This window comes from Trichomycterus rosablanca, chromosome 5 (assembly GCF_030014385.1).
Source record: "Trichomycterus rosablanca isolate fTriRos1 chromosome 5, fTriRos1.hap1, whole genome shotgun sequence".
Taxonomy (NCBI): domain Eukaryota; kingdom Metazoa; phylum Chordata; class Actinopteri; order Siluriformes; family Trichomycteridae; genus Trichomycterus; species Trichomycterus rosablanca.
The window spans coordinates 23,291,351-23,317,754 of record NC_085992.1 but is presented as its reverse complement, the minus strand read 5'-3'; the positions used below and the strand labels follow the sequence as shown (position 1 = coordinate 23,317,754).

The 26,404-nt window shown below is 40.0% G+C and overlaps 1 protein-coding gene across 1 annotated transcript in view; it reads left to right on the top strand.

Moving 5' to 3' along the window:
* LOC134314755 (brefeldin A-inhibited guanine nucleotide-exchange protein 3-like) overlaps positions 1–26,404 on the top strand; it is a 64,941-nt gene that overhangs the window by 36,268 nt on the left and 2,269 nt on the right. The window contains exons 17-31 of the mRNA XM_062995449.1: positions 734–884; positions 1,068–1,367; positions 1,544–1,677; positions 1,792–1,937; positions 2,923–3,102; positions 3,835–3,841; positions 4,878–4,981; positions 6,001–6,145; positions 9,463–9,577; positions 11,788–11,890; positions 12,032–12,163; positions 13,477–13,607; positions 14,025–14,033; positions 15,216–15,546; positions 24,913–25,743. Of these exons, the coding sequence (XP_062851519.1) occupies positions 734–884; positions 1,068–1,367; positions 1,544–1,677; positions 1,792–1,937; positions 2,923–3,102; positions 3,835–3,841; positions 4,878–4,981; positions 6,001–6,145; positions 9,463–9,577; positions 11,788–11,890; positions 12,032–12,163; positions 13,477–13,607; positions 14,025–14,033; positions 15,216–15,546; positions 24,913–25,743 (2,819 nt within the window). The remainder of the gene's footprint in view (positions 1–733; positions 885–1,067; positions 1,368–1,543; positions 1,678–1,791; positions 1,938–2,922; positions 3,103–3,834; positions 3,842–4,877; positions 4,982–6,000; positions 6,146–9,462; positions 9,578–11,787; positions 11,891–12,031; positions 12,164–13,476; positions 13,608–14,024; positions 14,034–15,215; positions 15,547–24,912; positions 25,744–26,404) is intronic.

Sequence of the window (26,404 nt, the reverse complement as noted above, 5' to 3'; positions counted from 1 at the left end):
TGCTATCTATTTTTTTTCCTGGCTGCTCCAGTAGGTAGCAGTTGGGCATCACAGATCATTTTGGTCTGCATATCTGATTTGGCACAGTTTTTAAACTGGATGACCTTCCTAACACAACCCTTCTTATTTGTATCTGGTCTTGAGACCGGCACTAAGAGTGCACTGACAACCCCAGCTTAGACATAGCCAATCATGTTTGAGAAGACACCCAACCAGATAGTAAAGCTTAAATGCACAGAAAGCCAAATATATAAAGCAAAAAATAAAAGAAATGATTTTATCATATTTTTATCCTATTGTGGCACCGGCGAGTAGGAAGGAGAGCGTCGGGGCTGCGAGTGAGCTGCCCTTGGCAGTTCACTCAGTGGATTAGGACAGACACTCATTCATACACACAGACATTCATACAACAGACAAACATAAAGGCTGCCTATCCAGCCCTCACCGTAGCCACCCCAGCCCCAACACTGGGCTACACGGCCACGGTAAGTACGGACAGCATGGCCGCAAGGGCTTCTGGGTAAAGCCCGTGGCGGCCCCCTAGCGGTGACGCTACACTATTGAAATTTCTTTTCACAGTGACCTAATGTGACTGTGAAAGCTTGTTAATTTTATGTCCACCAACATAACCATTATATATTTGTAATAATTTAATGTAATGTATTTTTAATACTGTTGATGTTAATGAAGCAAATGCCAGAATTAATGGGTTGCTTGTGTATGCTGATGTTAGTTAAACAGAGAATGGAGCAGAAACTGGAGCAGATAGGTCGTTATCAGGGAGTGAAGCTGCACACTGCACACATGCTCTGCATGGACGCCATCCTGAATGTGGGTTTAGAGATGGGAAGCCACAATCATGACTGCTGGCCGCATGTCTTCAGGTACATGTCCTTTTGATTCTCAGAGAGAAATCAACCTGCTTTAAATTCGCAATCAATTGGTGTGCAACCAGTCTATTCTGGTGCAATGCTGACCAGGATAAAATAAACTGGGAAGAAAAGATCACATTTGGGTCACTATATACTTAATTTTTTTAGCCTGATTTTTTTTCTGTATTATTTTAGAGTGGTGGAGTATGTGAGCTCTCTGGAGCACAGCCACTTCAGTGATGGAAGTTCTCAGCCTCCTTTGGCCATTACTCAGACCCAACAGGCTTCATCGGTGATGGGGAATCCGGAGCTGAGCACTGAGTCTAGTCCTGAGCTGGAACTAAGCCTGAGTCACCCAGTCATCCAGCCTCTCACTATCCAGGAACTGTTGCGTGATAACAGCCAAGCAAAAAATTCTGACCTGCGGAGTGGCGGTCTACTCACAGGAACCAGTGCTGCTAAAGCTGTCTGCACACTCTCCACACAGGCGGACAGGTATCACATTCAGAACATTCTCTTATAAGTGTGGCCTTGTTCTATAATAATTCATTACACTACAGCTGAACGGATCTGAATGCATATTCTTTTATAATTTTAAATAGTTTAGAATGAATTGTAATTACGCAATTTTGTATGATTATAATGTGTGTTTCTTAATGGTCTTTTTGAAGGCTGTTTGAAGATGCAGTGAGCAAACTTAACCTTGTGAGTCTAGTGGGTTTCCTGCACCAACTGAGAAAAGCCTCCCAATCCCAGCTGTTCAACTCGGACACCGAAACAGGGGACTACTCTTTAGCCATACCAGGTAGAAACGAGAATTTTCAGTTTTTTTTACTAGGGTAATCATTGTCAAGATGTGATGATAAACTGCAAACTTGCTTGCATGTTTCTTTATTTAATTCTGCTTCTATTATTAAAGGGGAGGCGAAGTCAACGCAGGACAAGCGCACTGCTCTTCATCTCTTCAGGCTGGGTGAGGCCATGCTTCGTATCGTACGCAACAAGAGTCGACCACTTCTGCACATGATGAGAGCCTGGAGTGTGGTGGCTCCTCATCTGGTGGAGGTACTACAGAAAGAAAAAAAGTGGTAGTAATGATGTGTTATAAATTGTGTGACATATCTTGGATCCATGGTTACTATGAGACATTTTAGGTTGCCAGTATTTTGAACTGACGAGAATTGATTTGACTTTGATTTGACCCTGTTTTTTAATGACGCAATGCATTCTTAAGGCTGTAATGGCCCTTTTTAAAAGTATACAGCCCCCAAACCTGTTCCTATAAATAATAATTAAAACTAGAGACTGACATCAGCTTTTGTAAGGACCTTTATCTGTCTTAAGTCTGTTTGTACTCAATAAAATAAATGTTTCCTCTGCTACCGGTCGGCTGGGCATCATCTAGCGGGCACAATTGACAGTGCCTTCAGCAAACAAAATTGGCCACCGAGTCTGCTGGGTGGAAAAAGACGGTGGGTGGGGTCTTCAAACGCTGTGCAAGGACCCTGGTTAGTGGACCGAGGCGCTTGTCCACAAGTGAATGAGCCTCATGTGCGAATCCACCAAGGCACAGGCAAAAAGAAGGGGTTGAGGGACTGTGCACATGTCAAAGGGGGTGTGGAGCAGGCAATATACAGTCCTCGAATGCAATTGGGATCCCCATTAGCAAAAGACTAATTGGCTACGCTTAATTGGGAGAAAAAGGGGGAAAATGCATAAATAAATAGAAAAAAAAATCTATTTTTCATTTAGTTTTACTGATGCTGATATTTCCTTCGATTGAGAGCATCCCTACAACATGATGCTACCATCACCATATTTACAATGTGAAAGAAACATTGCACTTAAGTCTTATCAGAATACATTTTTCATCACTTTGTTGGGGAGTCCAACATTTTATCTTATTTATTAATTAATTAATTAATTCATTCATTAATAAGTATTTTTGACCTGTCAATATTCTTCATATGTAACAAGATACTGATCGAATAGAGTAACAACTTGATATACTGTTGTTTATGCTTCATGTTTTTCCATTCTGTCTCACAAGGCTGCATGTCATAAAGAACGCCATGTATCCCAAAAGGCTGTGTCATTCATCCATGATGTACTGATGGAGGTACTGAGCAGTTGGGCCGAACTGTCTCACTTTCACTTTAACGAGGCGCTGTTCCGGCCCTTCGAACATATCATGCAGCTGGAGCTCTGTGACGAAGATGTACAGGACCAGGTACGCTTATAAACACTGGCTCAATCATATATGTTGTCAGACACAGACCTTGTTTAGTTAGGTTTGTAGTTTAGCAACTTTAGGTTAAATAAACAGTTCTAGTTTTGCAAGAATTAAAAATGTTACCCTTTAAGATAAAGCAATAAGCCACGAGAGACCGTGCGTTACTGCGATTTTATCACGGGGAAGGATGTTTTTCCCCCGTGATAAAATCATAGCAGTAACGCACGGTCTCGAGTGGCTTATTGCTTTTATAAAACGGAGGTCAACATAAAATATAATAAAATACAACAATGTTCAATTTATAAATGTTTTTATTTACAAAAACACTTACAAAAAGCATTCTTCCGCGAAATCACGTAGTCTGTTAAGTGTTTCTAGGCAACATGAGGGCGAACATAACATTCACTTTTTCTTTTCAGTGGCGTATTAATATGGAATGATGTGAGGTGGTCATAGTTGTGCGTTTATAGGTGTGCGTTTTATAATTTACCTTTTACAGTTGTGGGTCAGAGGAAAAAGTGTATTAGGGCACCTGACCATGAGCTTGTCGGATATCCCATTTAAAAAACAAATGGTATTCAAGTGACCTCTGTGTGATCTTATCAGTTATAACAGCCAGTTCTTCACACAATACTTTGAAGGATGTTTGTGGGAATTTGTGCCTGTTTAGTCACAAGATCAGTCAAAAAAGCCGTTTCATATCAATTGATGTGCCATTTTATTGTAAAGCTGTTCAGTAGGGATGAGGACAGGGTTTTCCATTACTTTTGTCCATGTAGTGTACACCCTTTTCTATCATTAAGATAATTATTAGCAGTCATGTGTTACAAATCAAAGGAAAAACCTAAAAGCTACATCACATGCTGGTCGCCCCCTGGTCCCTATAAGCATGTTAAATGTTTACATTCATGATGGCACAATTAAAAAAGACTAAACAGGTATGGCATTCATGGAAGGGTGATGACAAAAAAGCTGCTTTTGCCTAAATGGACAGCATGATTACTTAGCTTTGCATTGCTTCTGAACAAATCTCTGGAACAATATACTTTTGGACTGATAAGACCAAGGTGGAGAGGGTGGAGTTATGACCAAACCCAGCATAACAAACACCTCATACTTAAATTGACTAACACTGGTTTTTGGAACAGAACAATGGTCCCAGTGACAAATCGGCATCAATTAAATATTAAATCATATTAAATAATCATATTAAATATTTGCAAGATGTATTGTCTTTCATGGGTACTATAGGCTCTACGCCATCCTCTTGCATCAGTGAGATAAACCGTTTACTTCAGTTCTGGTGATTTAAATCCCAGGCTCGGCTCAGAAATACAGAACGAACATGGCAGTATGTGAACCTAGCCAACGAGGGGTCACATATCATGGACCCTTAGTGCCGCTCCCAAGCCCATATAAATAGAAGGGTTGGGGCAGGTAGGGCATCTGGTATAAAAACTCTATCAATTATGCAGATGAATGATTCGCTGTGGCCTCTAACAGGAGCACCACAAAGGAATCATTCATTTAATCATTAAATCTATTACTTGTTATGTTTTTATGTTGTAATTCTTTTAAAGTCTAGATGTAGCCTATGTCTTTTAATATTATAACCTGCCATGTATGTTCTTTTAGAGTATTTACAGAACAGTAGTTAATGTAACACACAATCAATCATTACTGCTTTTCTAAATGGGTTGGAATTGTGAAGTATTAGGATGGAAAGTGATAACATTTCTTATTTACATGCTGGTGCATATGTTTGTGTGCAGGAGAAATGGACTATAAGCAGATAGGAGACTGTGTTCATGCAAATGGATTCAGTTCAACAGACCTGTGCCTTCCAGCCTTGGATTATTTAAGAAAGTGCTCACAGGTAACTAATTATTTACCAACGTCATTAAAAGCCCTCTGGATTGAATCGATTGAGGTCATTGTTAGACTTTCTAAAAACCAATTACAGCATTAAGCAGGTGTTTTTAATTAAAGCAACCTACAATTGGGAATACAGTGCAAGCAATTAAAGATTAAGGGCTTTGCTCAGAGGCCCAACAGTGGCAACCTGGTGGTGGTAAATCTTGAACCTGTAAAATGTCTGATCGCTAGTCCAATACCTTAATGATTACACTCCCACCATCACTGGCCTATGACTGACCAGTCAGTGATCTGCAAAAAATTTGCAGTACAGAGATCCAATAATAAAAAATGATATAAATTATTAACCAATAGCATAAATAATGTTCTTTTAACAAATGTAAATATAAAACATTACCAAATTTAATTCAGTAAATTGCGGCGGTCTAGCCTGCACACTTGCCCACCACTTCTGAGATCCAGGTTTGAATCTTGGTGGTGCTGTCTGTAGGCTGTCTACACAGAAGTGAGGCTATGTCACAAAGGCTATGTCTGTGTAGGGAAGGCCAAAGCCCTACAATGAATTGGCACCTTGTCCACGGTATTCCTGCCTTGTGCCCGGTGTTTCCTAGTGGAACAGGAGCAATTAATTGCATCATTAAATCCATTATTACCAATATTAAATTACATTTGCTGCATTTGGCGGCCGCTTTTATTCAAAGTCACTTATAATTATGACTGAACACAATCCGAGCAATTGAAAGTTAAGGGCCCTGCTCAGGGGTCCAACAGTGGCTACTTGACAGTGGTGGGGCTTGAACGGCAACCTTTTGATTGCTAGTCCAGTACTTTAATCACTGAGCTACCACTGCTCACAAGAATCAACATCCATGGCTATATGCTGTAGAGCTCTTTGTAGGAACCATAGACTAGTAAAACTCGCACTTGGTTACAATTGTGTATACAAAGTTTGATTACTGTAGATCTGAAATGGCATTATGTCAGATCATTGTGCTGAACCGTGATATGTATGGGTTCCAGCTGCTTGCCAAAATCTACAAGATGCCTTTAAAGCCAGTGTTTTTGGGTGCACGGTTGGCCAGCCTGCCCATGAGAGCCCAGGAGCGCTCTGTAATCAGTGATGATGGAATGGACTGCGTTCTGTCCGAGTTTGATGATGACACAGGTAACTCATTATGCACTTCATGACTTGAATAGGATTAGAATAGCACAAGCAAGGCAAAGTACACTATATGATTTGGTGTTGAGAAACAGTGCTCGGACACATAGCACAGAGCCCTGATCTCAGTTCACTTTAAACAACGTGAGTATGAGTTGGACCTCAATTGTGAGACAGGTTTTACCTCATTAATACCCTTTTAACTAAATCAGCACAACTTTTCTTAGATTTGTTTCCCTTTTTTTGTGGAAAGCCTTTCTAAAAGAGTGAAGGCTGTTATTGTCACAGAATATTCAGTAATCTTGTGGTCAGGTGACCACTTGTTTTTGGCCAATAATAGCAGCATTATGATAGTCATTTTTAAAATATAATGAAGTAAATTCAGTGGTTTTCATTTAAGCCAGTGTCGGATTAGTGCTAATCACATGGTTTTTTAAAAGAAGGCATGGTCAATCTGGAAGCAGTTAGCAATTACTGTTTCCTCATTATTTCATTCCTATTTCCGCAGAGCAGAAAATTTTTTGATATGTAAAGTTTTTTTACAACAGACCTGTGGTCAAGTTGTACAGTGGAGTTGGCAAACGTCGTTTTATTTGGTAATGGTAGAGCTAAGGGTATATATTAAATAAACAAAAACATTTTTATTTATTGCACCTGTTTCACGCATACTGATTCTATCATATATTGTGTCATTTTGTGGGGCCAAGCAAAGCTTATAGTACTCAAAACCTTCATTACAGTGGAGGAAATAAGTATTTGATCCCCTGCTGATTTTGTAAGTTTACCCCCTTACAAAGACTTGAACAGTCTATCATTTTTATGGAAGGTTTATTTTAACAGAGAGAGACAGAATATCAACAAAAAATCCAGAAAAAAAACATTAAATAAAAGTTATAAATTAATTTGTATTTAATTAAGGGAAATAAGTATTTGATCCCCTACCAACCAGCAAGAATTCTGACCCCCACAGACCGGTTTTGTGCCCATGAGGCACACAAATTAGTCCTGTCCCTGTATAAAAGACTCCTGTCACAGAATCAGTTTCTTCCGTTCAAATCTCTCGACCACCATGGGCAAGACCAAAGAGCTATCAAAGGACGTCAGGGACAAGATTGTAGACCTGCACAAGGCTGGAATGGGCTACAAGACCATCAGCAAGAAGCTTGGTGAGAAAGAGACCACTGTTGGTGCGATAATTCAAAAATGAAAGAAATACAAGATCACAGTCAATCGCCCTCACTCTGGAGCTCCATGCAAGATCTCACCTGGTGGGGTAAGAATGATTCTGAGAAAGGTGAGGTCAGTCCAGAATTACATGGGAGGAGCTTGTCAATGATCTCAAGGGAGCTGAGAGCAGAGAAATGCTGGATATGACCCCAAGAACACCATCCCCACTGGGCATTTCTTTGCCTCCAAACACGGCGAGTGGAGTTGATGCCAAAGAGCTCAATTTTGATCTCATCTGACCATATCACATTCTCCCAAGCTTTCTCTGAATCATTCAGGTGTTCATTGGCAAACTTCAGACGGGCCTGTACATGAGCCTTCTTGAGCAGAGGGACTTTGCGGGCACTGCAGGATCTCAATCCATTACGGCGAAGTGTGTTACTAATGGTTTTCTTGATGTTATAGCTGTTAACGCTTTTGTTTCAGTTATTAATCCAGAGGTCAGTGCTTTGTGTGTTTTCTGTGGTCTCAGAGAGACAGTTTTTCATTGTTTTTTAGAATGTCGGAGGCTAAAACCCCTTGTTGACACACTTGGTTTGATTTATCAGAGGGTTGGGGTTGATTTTAACCCTATCGTTTTTATATTTGGGGCTGGATATAGTCAAAAAGAAAGAGTTAAGTGGCAGTTGCTTAACTTTTTATCTGGCCAGGCAAAACTGGCTGTATATAACTCTAGGAAAAACAAAATGGAGGATAGATCAGGCCAAGAGGTGTTGCCATTGTTTCTAGCTCTTGTAGAGACCAGGATCCGTTTTGAGTTTGGCTTTCATAAGCTCATGAATACCATTGAGATTTTTGAAATAGAATGGTGTTACAAGGATTTTTTGTGTAGTGTGGAGGAAGGAAAGCTAGCCTTGGCCAGCCCCTGGAACTGAGTGTGTAAAGGTTTTTTTTTACTGTCTTTGTCTTAAGGGTCTTAAGTTATTGTATTGTGTGTTTAAATTGTGCTTTTTTGTGCAATAATTGAATAAAGTTGTTTTAAAAAAAATAAAAAATCTCTCTCTCTCTCTCTCTCTCTCTCTCTCTCTCTCTCTCTCTCTCTCTCTCTCTCTCTCTCTCTCTCTCTCTCTCTATGGCTTGTTTTTAGTGTTTTAGTATTTACTTTTTAATGACACACATGATAGTCAGATTATGTAAGATGTATCCATTCTATCAACCACCTTTTTTAGCTCTGTTAACAATTTGGCACCATGTTTGCTTTGTGTGATCTAAGTGGTCTTATAACATTTTATACTGTCCAATTTTACATGTTACACTGTGTCATGTGACATGCACATAATGTCAGATTATATGCTGTAATTCTTTAATGACAGGCCTCAATACAGGATATAAAATGTCAAGTAGGGAAATATGAAGTGTTTAAGTCTGGCTAGAGAATTAAATTCTTAAGTTCTAAAGAGAACAGAAGTTATGAAGTATTATTTTCACACTTATGAGCATTTGTGGCAGCTGCTATGTCAATGTAACTAGACTTATTAGGTTGATTTTTTTTTTTTAATAATGGTTCGTTGGTTCACTTGATTAATCTATATAACAAAGTCACTGTGTTCCCTACATTAGTTTTATTACTGCTGTCCTCGGTTTGGTGGTTTCTAGCGATCACACTGTTAGATTTTGATACACAATTTTTGACTCTGTCAGAACTTTTTCAGTTGAAGTTGCATCAGAGCCTCGGTTATCGCAGTGTAATGCCAGCTTTACATGTCACTACATCCAACATGTACATTTGTGTTTACACTTACGCCATTCACCAGGTGTTTACAGTTGAGAATAGGTGTGGTTACATTGCCCCATGTACACCAAACCACCCTTTAATATTACTCACCATAGATATCACATCATTAATAGATAGTAGAAATAAATGCTTGATAACTAGAACAATAACACAGTGTCCCTGTATCAATGTTGGAATTACACTAGATGTCCTAGAATGTCTTATTATTGATCATGGATCTTCAAATTTTTACTGCCAAATTGATTGTTAGTTAAAAGCTTTTTGTTTGAAAACAAAGCTGAAAGCATTGATCTAAGCATCTAAATGAAATCTGGACCTGACTGTTTCCCTTTAACCAGTAAATGTCTGTGTTTTGGTGTAGATATGGGCTATGAGAGTCTTATTAACCTGATGCTGAAGGACTTATTTAAGCTGTTGGTGGCTTGTGTGGCTGAGCCTGCAGAGACCATCTCCAGAGTGGGCTGTTCCTGTATCAGGTGTGTGTGTGTGTGGATGTTCAGCTGTGTTTTTAGAGGCAAGATCATTCCAGAAAGGATTGCAGGTTTACAGATTAAGCAAAGTTAGGAAACATGCTACATTTTTCTTATTTTAAACAGTACGCTACGCAGGCCCACTGGTGACATCCTATATAAATAAAAATAATGCTTGGCCATGCTAAATATGTGAGAACGAGAGCCTAATGAATTACTGTGAAGAAGACCTTTATTTGTCATATACAGTAGTGTTCAAAAAAATAGCAGTGATTTTAAAAAAGTGAATAAAGCACAAAATCATTATAATAACTTTTATTTCCATGAATGCAAATGCACTGAAAATACTACACTTTCAATTCTAAATCAAAACATTAACAAAATTTAGCCAGTTTGTGTTCATCCTTTACAGAAAATTAAGAAAAATGAATATTAGGCTGTTCAAAAAAATAGCAGTGCCAGCATTTTTCTCAAAAAATGTATCTATAAACTAAAAATGTTTGAGGTTTCACTTTAGTTTAAATTACTGAACTAATATTTAGTGGCATAACAATTGTTTCCGAGATCTGTGTTGCATGGAGTCGACCAACTTCTGGCACCTCTGAACAGGTATTCCAGTCCAGGATGATCACACTACATTCCACAGTTCTTCTGCAATTTTGGGTTTTGCCTCAAAAGAACACATTTCAGATATCAGAACACAAGTTCTCTATGGGATTGAGGTCAGGGGATTGGGCTGGTCACTCTATTACCTCAATCTTGTTTGTCTGTAACCAAGATGTTTTGGGTCATTGTCATGTTGAAACACCCATTTTAAGCACATTTCTTCTTCGACATAGGGCGACATGATGATCTCAAGTATTCTGATATATTTAAATTGATCCATGATCCCTCGTATGTGATAACTAGGCGTAACACCATGGTATGAAAAACATCCCCATATCATCATTTTGTACCACCATGCTTTACTGTCTTCACAGTGTACTGTGGCTTGAATTCAGTGCTCGAGGGGCGTCAGACATACTGTCTACGGCCACTAGACCAAAAAAATACAATTTTGCTTTCACCAGTCCACAAATGTTGAGCCATTTCTCTTTGGACCAGTTAATGTGTTCCTTGGCAAATTTGAACCCATTCAGGACGTGTCTTTTTCTTAACAACGGGACTTTGCAAGGAGTTCTTGCTGGTAAATTGGCTTCACTTAATCATCTTCTGTACTCACTGGTAACTTCAGATGTTCCTTGATCAATCTGGAGGTGATCATTGGCTGAACCTTTGCCATTTTGGCTATTCTTCGATCCAATCGAACAGTAGTTCCACGCTTCCTTCTGCATCTTTCAGGTTTTGGTTGTCACTTCAAGACATTTGAGATCATTTTAGCTGAGCAGCCAATAATTTGCTGCACTTCTCTGTATGTTTTTTCCCTCTACTATCAACTTTTTAATCAAAGTATGCTGTTCATCAGAACAATGTCTGGAACAACCCATTTTACCCAGTATTTCAGAAGGAAATGCGCTATTACCAACCTGTGCAACATTTGCCACCCTCCTACCTTAAATAAGGGCCAAAATTGACACCCGTTCTTCTGCAGAATGAATGACTTCACCAATTGAACTCCTCACTGCTATTATTTTGAACAACCCCCTTTCAATCAATGCTTCGATTACTCACAATGAGCGGCATGCATGTCCTAATTGTTGAGTTTGTTTTGTTTTCATTACTCTACTACACTTTCAAGTAAAATTTTTGCTATGTAGAAATAGCATTTCTACTAAAAACAGTGATTTATCAGGTCAATGGTGTTGGACTGCTATTTTTTTGAACACCACTGTATACATATACATATGTACAATACAATTAAATTCTTTTTTCGCATATCCCACCTTGCAAACAAGAGTGCAGGGTCAGCCATTGTACAGTGCCCCTGGAGATGAGAGGGTTAAGGGCCTTGCTCAAGGGCTCAACAGTAGCTGTGTGATAGAGCTAAGATTAGAACCCTCACCCTCACCCTATAGGCTTAACACCCCTTAATCCACAAGGAACAGTATAGAAAAACCTAAGCCATAGCAGAAAAAGTTGGAAGCTGGTCTGCATGAATCTGGCATTGGCCATAGCAAATAATGCTGATAATGCTGATTTGAGTTAAACACAACTATCTTCGGAATGTCTCTTTATATAACCTAAATGACTGGATTTGGCTGTGCTTTTGTATATAGGTATGTGCTGGTGACAGCGGGGCCTGTGTTTACAGAGGAGATGTGGAGGCTGGCCTGTTGTGCCCTACAAGATGCCTTTTCAGCTACTCTTGAAGCTGTCAAGGTACACCACATTATGATTCATAAGCACAGCAACTGAAAATGACTGATTTCATTAAATGACAAAGGAAGAAAAAAGATGTTTTTAGATGTTACAGATGTAGTGGCCTATTGAAGCAAAATGTTTGTGTACAATATCCCACAGAACCTACTTGCTTGTTTTCGGAGTGGTTCTGACACTTTCACGGGGGATGCATGTGAGGTGAAAGTAGCAGCTCCAACACACTCTGCTTCTGCAGAGGCAGAGTACTTGAGGATTCGGGCCATGGCACAACAGGTAATCTTAAACAATACTAATACAGTCTGTACATGCTCTGGCCTTAGTTTTTATTTTTAGAGGTGAAACAAAAATGTACATTTTGTGTTTTGGAACACACTGGTTAGATCTTTGACCCATAATATACCTTTCTGCAAAGTATAGTCAAAGATAGACTGTAATTGTATTTAAAAAACTGCTAAAATGGAATTTGTCTCTGTGCTGGTGCATGATCACGTGTGTAGAGAAACACACTTTTTCATTGATTACGGAATCCCCAAAGGGACAAAATGCACTCAATATGTAAACACATACATCAACGTTGTCAGCACACTACACCACAGAAAAGTCTGTTACACTAACCTAATTGACGTATGATTGCTAGGACCACAAGTAGGGCCTTACTTATAGGCTTTTGGGCAAAAACATCCCTACTGATTCATGCCAGATCAGTTTTGTCTGAAATTTCTTGAATTACATCTGACCTTTCAGAAAAAAATCTTTATGCATTATTATATGTCAGTTTGTGTTTTCTTTTTGACCCTGGCAAAAGGCTACTGTTTTATTTATTTTAATTGGTGCAGCCAGACTGGTCCTGTTTATATGGGCACAGAGAAGTTACTTCCAGCAGTCAGTCCTAATCATTAACAAAGCCATACCACAGAGTTTTATGTCATTATAGGTCAACCATCACAGCAGATATTCATAGAAAACCCAAAGTAAACCCATAAAATAAATCAAATTCGTAAACGTTTTCCCCCTAAATTACAAGTATGTCTTTCAATATGTGAGCTGCAGAATGATAACAGTTACAGTTATCATTGAATTCCAAAATTGCCATGATGTACCTGTCCCACATATGCATGTAAACTTAAGATTTTACTATAGGTATACAAAACAAACAGTGGTGTTGGCCTACATAAAAATAAGGATAGATATGGAAAAACAAAACAAAAAAGACAATTGATTATTTGATCCAACTTTTTTTTATTCACGCTATTATAAAATAACTAGCTATGTATGTCAAATGTAGTTACCTAAACTACCTCTAGATAGTGACCGTGTACCAATTGAGTTTAGCACAATGTGTACCAAAAGATATCAGAAATTTTTGTTTTTTTATTGTTTTCTGCAAATTATTATCATTATTACAACATTATTATAATTCATAGCATTAGACAAAGAACATGCATTGTGTTCAGAACCTGAGCAGAAATTTTTAACACTAAATATTAACTTCCATTACGTTCAGTAGTATAAAGTTCAGTAGTTCATTTCATCCTTTCATATTGGGAGCAGAGTTTTCATTTGGGGTTTGTTTTTATGTGTTTTAGGTCTTTATGTTGGATACTCAGTGCTCCCCCAAGACTCCCAACAGTAAAGAAGGATTTGAGCATGCTCAGTCCTGTGTTCTGATCATTGAACTTCCTGCAGACCAGCAGTCCAATGGCCACACTCAGAAACGGTATAAAGTTTTTTATCTTTCTAATAACAACATAACAAAACATTATACAATACAGTACTGTCACTGGACAGACATATGGACACCATCATTTAGAAAATAAATATTTAATTATAATTAAAATATTTAAATACAAAAGATTTAACACTGTCTTGCAGACTATATTTAAATAAATATCTCCACCTTATAAAAATAACACTAATATGTATACTAACATTTTTTAGATTTACCAATAAATAAAGAAACATCCACAAAGAAAGCACTTTTGTTAGTCACTCTGAATAGGAGTTTCAGCTAAATGCTGTCAATGTAAACAAAGCTTGGTAAATATGTTGTACTTGACTTTTGCAAATTTTGGACTGTTTGCATATCATGTGTTTTCATTTTTTCCTTCCTTCCCTCATGCTGAACTCTGTGTAGGAAAATTGGGTAAGATGCCTTGATTCATAATAATTACAGTATATTAGCATGTTGAGCTCCCAATGGCTTCCTTCTGTAAACCAGTGTAATAGCTAGTTAACACTGAATGTTAATACAGGCATCATTTGATTTTGTTTATTAATGTTATATAAAAGTATTATAAAAAATACAGATATTAAAGTAAACGTTCCGTAGCAGCTCTGCATTCAGTATACTGGTTTAACTTTTTTTTTTCTTTTTTCTTTATGCATTTTCTCCATTTTTTTCTCTTGATTTAGTGTAGTAATTTGTTTTCTGCTGCTGTGGATCCCTGATTGCGTTCGAGGAGGGTATATTTGCTGCTCACGTGCCCTCCGTTGCACGCGCAGTCCTAATGGACCCCTTCTTTACGCCCGTGTTTCTGCACAGGCGCCTCTATCTGCTAACCAGGGTCCTTGCACAGCGTTTGAAGACCCCACCCACATAGTCCAGGCATTTCCCCACCCAGCAGACACGGTGGCCAATTTCTGTCTGCTGCAAGCACTGCCAATTGTGCCCGCTAGATGGTGCCCAGCCGACTGGTAGTAGAGCGGAGATTCGAACCGGGGTGTTCAAAATCTCGGCGCTGGTGCACTAGCAGAATATCCTGGCGCTGGTGCACTGGCTTCGGTTCTTTATGGAGTTGAGAGTTTTTTTTACAGCCCTTTTTTACAGCCCCAGTTTTGATCCCTTCATTAAGCAGTTACAAGTGCTAAATCAGGTTAAAAAAAAAGTCTATCCCATAAATACAGGACAGAATTAAAGTTGTGATATGTCTAATTTGTTGCAATTGAAAATACAAGTGCAGATTTTGTTTTACAAGTTCTCAAGTTTTGCAAAATAATTACCTTATGGTCCTTATGTTTGAACTTATCAGTGTATGAATCAGTGCACACTGTAGTGAGTCTGGTTGGCATTTTTTCCTGGGTCACTTTAGCTTTAATATCTGAAGCTCTCATTCTTTGATCTACACAGCTTGATTTGTCTGTGAAATATACAAATATGTATATAAATACATCTATAGATACACAGGTATGTACGGAATAAGAGTGGGTAACCCTAAACATGCTCTTAGCCATGTAATCTTGTATTATTATATATAAACCCTAGAAATGCAATTGTTTATTTAATTTAGAAGTTTTTTATAATGCATCTCCATGCTCTGCTTTACAGGATTCCATTCCGGACCATTGTGGTGAGTCTGCTGTCCCACCAGGTGCTGCTGCAGAATCTTTATGACATCTTGCTAGAAGAGTTTGTCAAAGGCTCGGGCAGCGCAGATGTGCACGATCGACTAACACCTGTCTCCGAGCCCAAAGCTGTTGGTTTTCTGCGCTACATTTCCATGCAAAACCTGGCCATCATCCTGGACTTACTCCTGGAGTCCTACCGCACCGCACGAGACTTTGACACCAGGCCTGGACTGAAATATCTCCTTATGAAGGTGTCAGGGGTGTGTGGAGCTGCTAATCTCTATCGTCAATCTGCAATGAGCTTCAACATTGTTAGGATAAATCTTTTAGTTCAAAAGGTCCTGAAGAAAGCAGTCGGGAAGTCCAGAAAGTACTCTTTAAAACACTTTATTAAGTGTAAAAATGATCTGTGAATATATATCAGAGCTAAGCCGACCGACGCTCCTTTCTCCTGCAGTATAGAAAACAACCACGTAAGAAAAAGCGACCGAGCCTCTCTCCCCGCCGGTTTTTAAACTCAGCTAGGCTCCTCCTCCTTTACTGCTGGTGGAGCCAATGAAGTGTGCTAACAAGCCCCGGGCTCTGCCTCCCCCCCTCGGTAGGAGTCAGGGAGGGAGCCTAGCCGGCGCCATGTTGGACAAAAGACCATGCGGCCTGGATGTCGTAAAGTTTGGAAAATGCCGTAAAACTTCCCATATTAAATGTACGTTTTTATGTTCCGAAAAACCTAACAACATCTACTTTCAAGTGAGTATTTAAAGCTTGGAGTATATATTTGTGATCACTGTTGTCTGCTTAAAATTTCATGATGAGTCAGTTTTCTGGTCCCATGGAGACCCAGTGTAGAAATGTTCCTCATGTTGTGCTTAAAAGGCAAAAACAGGGCACCCTAAGGTGCAACTTGTCTCTGCAAAGAAAGAGATCCTGAAACATAAATTAAATGGTAAGCTGTGTCTGCTAGGACTCAACACAGTGCTTTGGCTTCTATTTCACATAGACTGGGTAGTTGGAAAAGTCTGCTCCAATTCAACGTCTGGTCAAGACATGGCCTGAAGGTTCCCAGATGAGCCATTTTAGGTTGACTAAGAACTAGGGGTGGGTTTATAAAATCGATTTTTCGATTCGAATCGATCTTTATTTGAATTATCCGATATCGATTCATATAAACGTGAGATCGATCTTTTAAATACGCCCCTTTTTACGGTGTACACGGAGATCTGGGCATTGTACGGCCCGCGGGCCACATCCGGCCCGCGAGACATCCCCAACCGGCCCGCATGAGGTTCGTGGCAAATACAAATTAGACGTAAATAAATGTACATCACACATGCAATATAACAGGATTGATTTTGACGGGAGCGCTGTGTCTTTAAATATCCGGAAGTTTTGATTCACGTATGCGCATGTGTGCGCGAGTGTGTGGAGCTTCACCGTAACAGAACAGAACTGAATGTGACTAACCGTGAAGTTTTTAACAAGACATGAACTTCTGAAGTATTTATTAAGTCAGGTGTAACGCTGGTTAAGGATCCCAATTTAGGCTTTAAATCGCGGTACAAAACAGAAATACAAGAGCATGAATGATGCGGAGCATCACACCTGAAACTTTTATAAAGTTTAACACATCCAGAACTGAAGCAGTCAGGACCAGCTTTGTGATTTTAATAAGAATATCCAACAATAACAACGGACTGAAATTAGACTCAAAACAAAATAGTATAAAAACCTGCACATTTTGTTCAAATTTTTTTTATTTTTTATTTTATTTATTTCTTTGTTTAAATAGTGAAATAATGTTGACGTTTTTTGACGCTTACTTCTAATTTTGTGATTGTAACATCTAAACATTAACAGCTTATCAAAACTGCACAATTTACTGCTTTTAATAAAGAGTGGGCAGTAGTCTAGTGCTTAAGATACTGGACTAGTAATTAGAAGGTTGCTGGTTCAAGCCCCTCCACTGCCAGGTTGCTGCTGTTGGGCTGACTCTAGCGCGCGTCTGTTCTGTACCATAACAGAGAAGGTGAATAAAGTTTTATGCTCCCGACGATCTGTTATGTGTCGTGTATTTGTTCCTTTATTAATCCAGTGCATTACTAAGACACTCGGTTACAGTAGTTTGGGAGAGCAGACAGACTCATCTGAGATTCTTCCTGGTGATAGATGGTGTAGTGTGAAACCCTCTATCACCGATCACTCGTGCAGTGTGAACTGTACAGCGACCCAGACCGGCAAATCAGAAAGTCGTGTAGTGTGAACTTGGCATAAGCTGTGCAACAGCCAGGTGTATGTTTACATTACATGTACACTGTTGTAGCGTGTCAGACATATAAAATAATAATAATTAAAAAAATAATGTTACTGTTTTTTGTTTTGGATAAATTATTTATGTAAAAACAAATATTTTTTAATAATAAATGTTCTTTGTACAATTATCACATTTGTTCTGTGAACATCTGTACATATTTAAACAAAACCTGTTAATGTAACTCAAATATGCCTAAATGTGTTGAATCGAAATTGAATCGAAAATCGAATCGAGAATCGAAAATCGAAGATCGAATCGAATCGGGACCTTGTGAATCGGAATCGATCCAGGAAATTAGTGGCAATACCCAGCCCTACTAAGAACCTCCAGAAGGAGTGGGTTAAGGGTTAATCGAGTAGTGTCACAACATCAAATGTCTGCTTGAGTGTACCACCCCTATAGCCCAGTGCACACCCATAAAAAGTCTGTGGCTCTGGGCTCTGAGAGGGATGGGGAGTAGCTCTTGCTGTGACTACAGGGCTGAATTTTTTCCTGTGTATTTAGCCCCAGGTGTTAATAAGTATATGTATCTGTATGTCATCTGCTCTTAAGTCTAAAGAATGCAGTAACTCCTAAGCTGCAAGCAATAAGTTTGCAGTTTCTACCAGGTTTGATAGCCGTAGTTAGGATATGTCCAGGAAAAAGGTCACCTTCAACTTTGGTGTGGTTTAGGCACAATGTTGATCTTTTGACTAGACGGTACCCAAGTTGCCATGCTCATATATATATACATATATATATATATATATACAGTGTATATATATATATATATATATACAGTGTATCACAAAAGTGAGTACACCCCTCACATTTCTGCAAATATTTCATTATATCTTTTCATGGGACAACACTATAGACATGAAACTTGGATATAACTTAGAGTAGTCAGTGTACAACTTGTATAGCAGTGTAGATTTACTGTCTTCTGAAAATAACTCAACACACAGCCATTAATGTCTAAATAGCTGGCAACATAAGTGAGTACACCCCACAGTGAACATGTCCAAATTGTGCCCAAATGTGTCGTTGTCCCTCCCTGGTGTCATGTGTCAAGGTCCCAGGTGTAAATGGGGAGCAGGGCTGTTAAATTTGGTGTTTTGGGTACAATTCTCTCATACTGGCCACTGGATATTCAATATGGCACCTCATGGCAAAGAACTCTCTGAGGATGTGAGAAATAGAATTGTTGCTCTCCACAAAGATGGCCTGGGCTATAAGAAGATTGCTAACACCCTGAAACTGAGCTACAGCATGGTGGCCAAGGTCATACAGCGGTTTTCCAGGACAGGTTCCACTCGGAACAGGCTTCGCCAGGGTCGACCAAAGAAGTTGAGTCCACGTGTTCGGCGTCATATCCAGAGGTTGGCTTTAAAAAATAGACACATGAGTGCTGCCAACATTGCTGCAGAGGTTGAAGACGTGGGAGGTCAGCCTGTCAGTGCTCAGACCATACGCCGCACACTGCATCAACTCGGTCTGCATGGTCGTCATCCCAGAAGGAAGCTGACGCACAAGAAAGCCCGCAAACAGTTTGCTGAAGACAAGCAGTCCAAGAACATGGATTACTGGAATGCCCTGTGGTCTGACGAGACCAAGATAAACTTGTTTGGCTCAGATGGTGTCCAGCATGTGTGGCGGCGCCCTGGTGAGAAGTACCAAGACAACTGTATCTTGCCTACAGTCAAGCATGGTGGTGGTAGCATCATGGTCTTGGGCTGCATGAGTGTTGCTGGCACTGGGGAGCTGCGGTTCATTGAGGGAAACATGAATTCCAACATGTACTGTGACATTCTAAAACAGAGCATGATCCCCTCCCTTCGAAAACTGGGCCTCATGGCAGTTTTCCAACAGGATAACGACCCCAAACACAACCTCCAAGATGACAACTGCCTTGCTGAGGAAGCTGAAGGTAAAGGTGATGGACTAAACCCAATTGAGCACCTGTGGCGCATCCTCAAGTGGAAGGTGGAGGAGTTCAAGGTGTCTAACATCCACCAGCTCCGTGATGTCATCATGGAGGAGTGGAAGAGGATTCCAGTAGCAACCTGTGCAGCTCTGGTGAATTCCATGCCCAGGAGGGTTAAGGCAGTGCTGGATAATAATGGTGGTCACACAAAATATTGACACTTTGGGCACAATTTGGACATGTTCACTGTGGGGTGTACTCACTTATGTTGCCAGCCATTTAGACATTAATGGCTGTGTGTTGAGTTATTTTCAGAAGACAGTAAATCTACACTGCTATACAAGTTGTACACTGACTACTCTAAGTTATATCCAAGTTTTATTTCTATAGTGTTGTCCCATGAAAAGATATAATAAAATATTTGCAGAAATGTGAGGGGTGTACTCACTTTTGTGATACACTGTATATACATACATACATATATATATATATATACAGTGTATCACAAAAGTGAGTACACCCCTCACATTTCTGCAGATATTTAAGTATATCTTTTCATGGGACAACACTGACAAAATGACACTTTGACACAATGAAAAGTAGTCTGTGTGCAGCTTATATAACAGTGTAAATTTATTCTTCCCTCAAAATAACTAAATATACAGCCATTAATGTCTAAACCACTGGCAACAAAAGTGAGTACACCCCTAAGTGAAAGTTCCTGAAGTGTCAATATTTTGTGTGGCCACCATTATTTCCCAGAACTGCCTTAACTCTCCTGGGCATGGAGTTTACCAGAGCTTCACAGGTTGCCACTGGAATGCTTTTCCACTCCTCCATGACGACATCCCGGAGCTGGCGGATATTCGAGACTTTGCGCTCCTCCACCTTCCGCTTGAGGATGCCCCAAAGATGATCTATTGGGTTTAGGTCTGAAGACATGCTTGGCCAGTCCATCACCTTTACCCTCAGCCTCTTCAATAAAGCAGTGGTCATCTTAGCGGTGTGTTTGGGGTCATTATCATGCTGGAACACTGCCCTGCGACCCAGTTTCCGGAGGGAGGGGATCATGCTCTGCTTCAGTATTTCACAGTACATATTGGAGTTCATGTGTCCCTCAATGAAATGTAACTCCCCAACACCTGCTGCACTCATGCAGCCCCAGACCATGGCATTCCCACCACCATGCTTGACTGTAGGCATGACACACTTATCTTTGTACTCCTCACCTGATTGCCGCCACACATGCTTGAGACCATCTGAACCAAACAAATTAATCTTGGTCTCATCAGACCATAGGACATGGTTCCAGTAATCCATGTCCTTTGTTGACATGTCTTCAGCAAACTGTTTGCGGGCTTTCTTGTGAAGAGACTTCAGAAGAGGCTTCCTTCTGGGGTGACAGCCATGCAGACCAATTTGATGTAGTGTGCGGCGTATGGTCTGAGCACTGACAGGCTGACCCCCCACCTTTTCAATCTCTGCAGCAATGCTGACAGCACTCCTGCGCCTATCTTTCAAAGACAGCAGTTGGATGTGACGCTGAGCACGTGCACTCAGCTTCTTTGGACGACCAACGCGAGGTCTGTTCTGAGTGGACCCTGCTCTTTTAAAACGCTGGATGATCTTGGCCACTGTGCTGCAGCTCAGTTTCAGGGTGTTGGCAATCTTCTTGTAGCCTTGGCCATCTTCATGTAGCGGAACAATTCGTCTTTTAAGATCCTCAGAAAGTTCTTTGCCATGAGGTGCCATGTTGGAACTTTCAGTGACCAGTATGAGAGAGTGTGAGAGCTGTACTACTAAATTGAACACACCTGCTCCCTATGCACACCTGAGACCTAGTAACACTAACGAGTCACATGACATTTTGGAGGGAAAATGACAAGCAGTGCTCAATTTGGACATTTAGGGGTGTAGTCTCTTAGGGGTGTACTCACTTTTGTTGCCGGTGGTTTAGACATTAATGGCTGTATATTGAGTTATTTTGAGGGAAGAATAAATTTACACTGTTATATAAGCTGCACACAGACTACTTTTCATTGTGTCAAAGTGTCATTTTGTCAGTGTTGTCCCATGAAAAGATATACTTAAATATCTGCAGAAATGTGAGGGGTGTACTCACTTTTGTGATACACTGTATACTGTATATATACTGTACATACAGTGAGCAAACATTCAGACAGCGGACGGTGTTTTCTTCTGTGTTTTCTTTGTATTTTGTAAAATTCTATATTAAAATGGCCCCAAAGAATGTGCAGAGAAAGCTTAGTGGTGAGAAAATGAAAAAATCTATTACTATTTGTTGTTGTATAATTACTTCTGCCAGTAGCTGTCACTGTGTATCAGGCAGAGGGGACAGTGAGTGAGAGAGAAGAAGAAAATCGTAAAATATTCTTTCTTTCATGCAATTACACCTACAAAATACAACACTATTTTTTCCCCCCTTTTTCTCCCCCTTTTAGCGCATCCAATTGTTCAATTTGCATCGTGCTTCCTCTCTGTCTATGCCGAACCCTGCCCTGACAGAGGAGATCGAAGCTAACCCATATCCCCTCTGAAACATGAGCAGCAGCCGGATGCATTTTTGCCACCCACACACATTGATGAGTTTGGCGCCACCTAGCATTGCATGTGGAGAGACACACCCTAAGGGCACTCTTCCTCATCTCTTGTGCAGGCGCCTCTAATCAGCCGGCAGAGATTGTAATAGCATTCTGACAGAGAGAGACCCACATCCGGTTCTTTGTCCCACCCACCAACTGAGCAACCGGTCAATCGTTGCTCATACAGCCGCTCAGCCTCGAACCGGGGAGGCAGAGCTGGATTCGAAACGATGTACTCAGAATCCAGCTCTGGTGCAGCGTGTCTTTTTACCACTGCGCCACCTGAGCGGCTCCAAAATACAACACTATTGGAATAAAGAAGGAAATATGAGTTATTGTTGTTTCTGGTAGATACATTTTATAAAAAAGAAGGAAATTGATTATGGTGTATGGTACAGCACACGTACTGTACTGAAATGTGATGTGTGTTTTTATATACTGTACTACTGTGTATTGTTGTTTATTATTGTTTATTACAGGACTGTCTATTCTATTATTTAAGATTTAAGGGAAAATATACTTGTATTTATAACAAAAACCATTTAAAACATTAGAAAGCTTATGTAAGGGGGTGGTTTGGGAGGTCTGGCACGGATTAATTGTATTTACATTATTTTTTATGGGAAAAAATAGGTTTAACTAACGAACATTTTGACTTAAGAACAGCCCTTCGGAACCAATTAAATTCATAAGTCAAGGGTCTACTGTATATGGAGGTGATGTGGTTAGAAAATGGAATGGGATTTTTTATATAAGGGTTTTATGAGCTGTTGAATTATTGCACCTAGAATGTAACTTCAAAATGCATTTTTGCAGAAGTCACACTAATTGTGTGTCAAAAAAAAAAACAGCAGCACTCCCATCTCCAATCAAAAATTACACTAGGGAAGTTCAACCTCCCTAATCCTCCCATTAATGTCCATTATAAAAGATTATTACTGTTATCACTGTCACTGTTACCCAGCGACTGGAGGATGAATAGCAGTAAAGGCAGCTGAACCTGCCAATGGGCGGGTTTAACCAGAGGTCCTGTGATTTAGTGTGTTACACAGTGACCAATCAGCAGGGTTGGCAAATACCCAATCAGAGTTTTAAGGGTGAGTTTACTGTGGTTTTTATTAGAAACAGTACAAAATGAAAATTAATCATTTTGTGAATGATGAGGAGGAACGCAGAACCTCCAGGGCTGTAAAGAGTTCTTAATCAAACCTCAAATCAAAATAAAGTTGTACAACAAGGCAGTAAAAGAAAGAGTTTGTTAGAGGGTTCTGAGTGAAAATTGTAGGTGTGCTTGAGCCTCAGTTACAGTAAAAAGGAGATTAAAATAAAAGTTTAAAATAACCTGAAATTCTAATTAAAAATCATAAGGTGATAAAATACAAAATTGTTAACAGACAAAGAGTATGGTGGGGAGAATAGAGTACAGGAGAGAAAAGAACAAAAAAAGTAAACGAATCAACATCACATGTCAAGACAAAATCATCAGAACAAACACATACATCCTCACTTTTAATAGACCACTTCCTCTTGAGAAAATTGTATTGGATACCTGGGAACATCAGTAAATCTGCACATCCCTAATCCACTTAAATTCTACAAGTGCCAAAAATACAGTCATGAAGATACCACCTGTAGAAGTAACGCCATCTGTTACAACTGCAGTGAACCAGAACATGGTTCTCATGGACTCAGGATGTCAAAACACATCAAAATGCACCAACTGTTCAGAGAACCACAATATTGTATCAAAAGACTGTCCAGAAATAGTCAAATCCAAACTTACAGTGAACAGAGGAAGTCCGAAATTGGATGAGCCTATGATTTCAATGTTTTGCTTTTCGGTATGAATTTGAGTCCAGCCCTCCATGGGTTGATGATTTTGGTTTCCATTAACTGTTGTTATGTAATTATATAAATATATATAAATAAATAAATATATATATATATATATATATATATATATATATATATATATATATATATATATATATATATATATATATATATATATATATATATATACATACATACACACACACACACACACACACACACACACACACACACACACATCGATAAGCCATAACATTAAAACCACCTCCTTGTTTCTACACTCACTGTCCATTTTATCAGCTCCACTTACCATATAGAAGCACTTTGTAGTTCTACAATTACTGTCTGTAGTCCATCTGTTTCTCTGCATGCTTTGTTAGCCCCCTTTCGTGCTGTTCTTTAATGATCAGGACCCCCACAGGACCACTACAGAACAGGTATTATTTGGGTGGTGGGTCATTCTCAGCACTGCAGTGACACTGACATGGTGGTGGTGTGTTAGTGTGTGTTGTGCAGGTATGAGTGAATAAGACACGGCAATGCTTATGCTGGAGTTTTTAAACACCTCAGTGTCACTGCTGGACTGAGAATAGTCCACCAACCAAAAATATCCACCCAACAGTGCCCTGTAGACGTCCTGTGACCGCTGATGAAGGTCTAGAATATGAGCAACTCAAACAGCAGCAATAGATGAGTGATTGTCTCTGACTTTACATCTACAAGGTGAACCAACTAGGTAGGAGTGTCTAATAGAGTGGACAGTGAGTGGACACTATTTAAAAACTCCAGCAGCGCTACTGTGTCTGATCCACTCATACCAGCACAACACAGCTAATGGTATGTGGAGCTGATAAAATGAACAGCGAGTGTAGAAACATGGAGGTGGTTTTATTGTTATGGCTGATCAGTGTATACTGTATATATTTAATTGTAAACAAATAGTTAAAATTAATTGTTTAAAGAGGATAATGGGATAAGGTGCTAAACATTTGCTACTTTGTCAGAGCTTGTCTTGTCTGAGTTTGAGTTTATTGATGTTTTCTGGTATTTCCAGGCTGTTCTGTGTGCCATGCTGACCAACCAGGAGCAGATCACTGTGGATCAGGTGAAGAAGATCCTCAGTGAAGAGGAGGAGGACGATTCATCACAAGCATGCTCATCTGAGGATGAGGACATATTCGATGAGACGGCAAGGGTGAGCCCTCCTCGCCGTTGGCGTACCCGCATGTCTGGTCTGAGCACACAGCCCGTCAGTGGCACAGACTGGGCATGGCTGCTCAAACGCATGCACAAGGTCTGCATGGACCTTTGCACAAACTACATCCAGATGCACCTGGACATGGAAAGCAGCACAGAGGAATTACCTTCCACTATCCGGACAGACTCCTTGTTCTTCTTGCCTCTCTTTCCCTCCGAGAGCTCCACCCCTTCTACAGGCGGCCATTCGGGACATGGTACACCGTTGGAGGACTGCAGCCCCCGCCTCTATGTGCCCAGTGTGCCCTCTTTTGAAGAGGAGGAGAGAAGGAGGAAAAAGGAGTGGTGGGAGAATGCTGGCAACAAGCTCTACACTATTGCCACTGACAAGACCATCGCCAAGCTCATGATGGAGTACAAGAAACGCAAGCAGCATCAACAACAGCAGCAGCATCACAGCTCACTAACCAAGAAAACGGGGGAGAGAATGACACCAGAATCACCTGCGCCACAAAGACCCCAGTTGCTGGTTGATCAGAGGACCATGAGGCACTCATTCAGCGCTGGCCCAGAGTTACTACGCCAGGACAAGAGACCTCGCTCAGGCTCTACAGCCAGCTCTCATAACATCTCTATTAGAGACTCGGAGGCTCAGATTCAAGTAAGCAGATGTGTTTGTGTTTTTTTATATTTCTGTCAGAAGGCCAACATATAAGTTGTATTGGCAAAAATCAGGGGGAAGAATGCAATTCCCCATACAGCCTTTCCTTCCTCAGACACAGCTAATTGTAACTGTTGAGCACAAACCAGGCTGGTGGCACTGCTGAGACACAGACTAGGGTCTTTGTAGTACTGGACTAGCTAATTAGACTGCTGTGCCACCTGAGTGCATGCTATTAAAAAACTAAGAATTGTTTGGCCTGTAATGTTTCCAATAAAGCTAGTACACTATGAATAGGGAGCTAATAAATTCACAGAAAAATTTGCTTAACTTCACAGACCCCGTTTTTCAAAAATCACAGATTTCAAGGATTTTTAAACAAAAGTTCCACATTTCACGACAGTCATTATATAACACTCATGAATTGAATGATAGAATCAATGGAAGCTACAAATCAAAGGACCTTAAATTTTGAATTTCACAGCAAATTGCATGTGTCACAGGAAATGGCTCATAAATTAGGTAGGGCCTTAACTATGAGTAATTGTGCTATAGGATAACAATGACAGGTTGGTGTTCAACAGTTTAAACATGAAATGGAAGTTGGTTGTTTTCTTTAAACAGCACACCCTGGAGTGATTTTTTTTAATGATAACCTGCC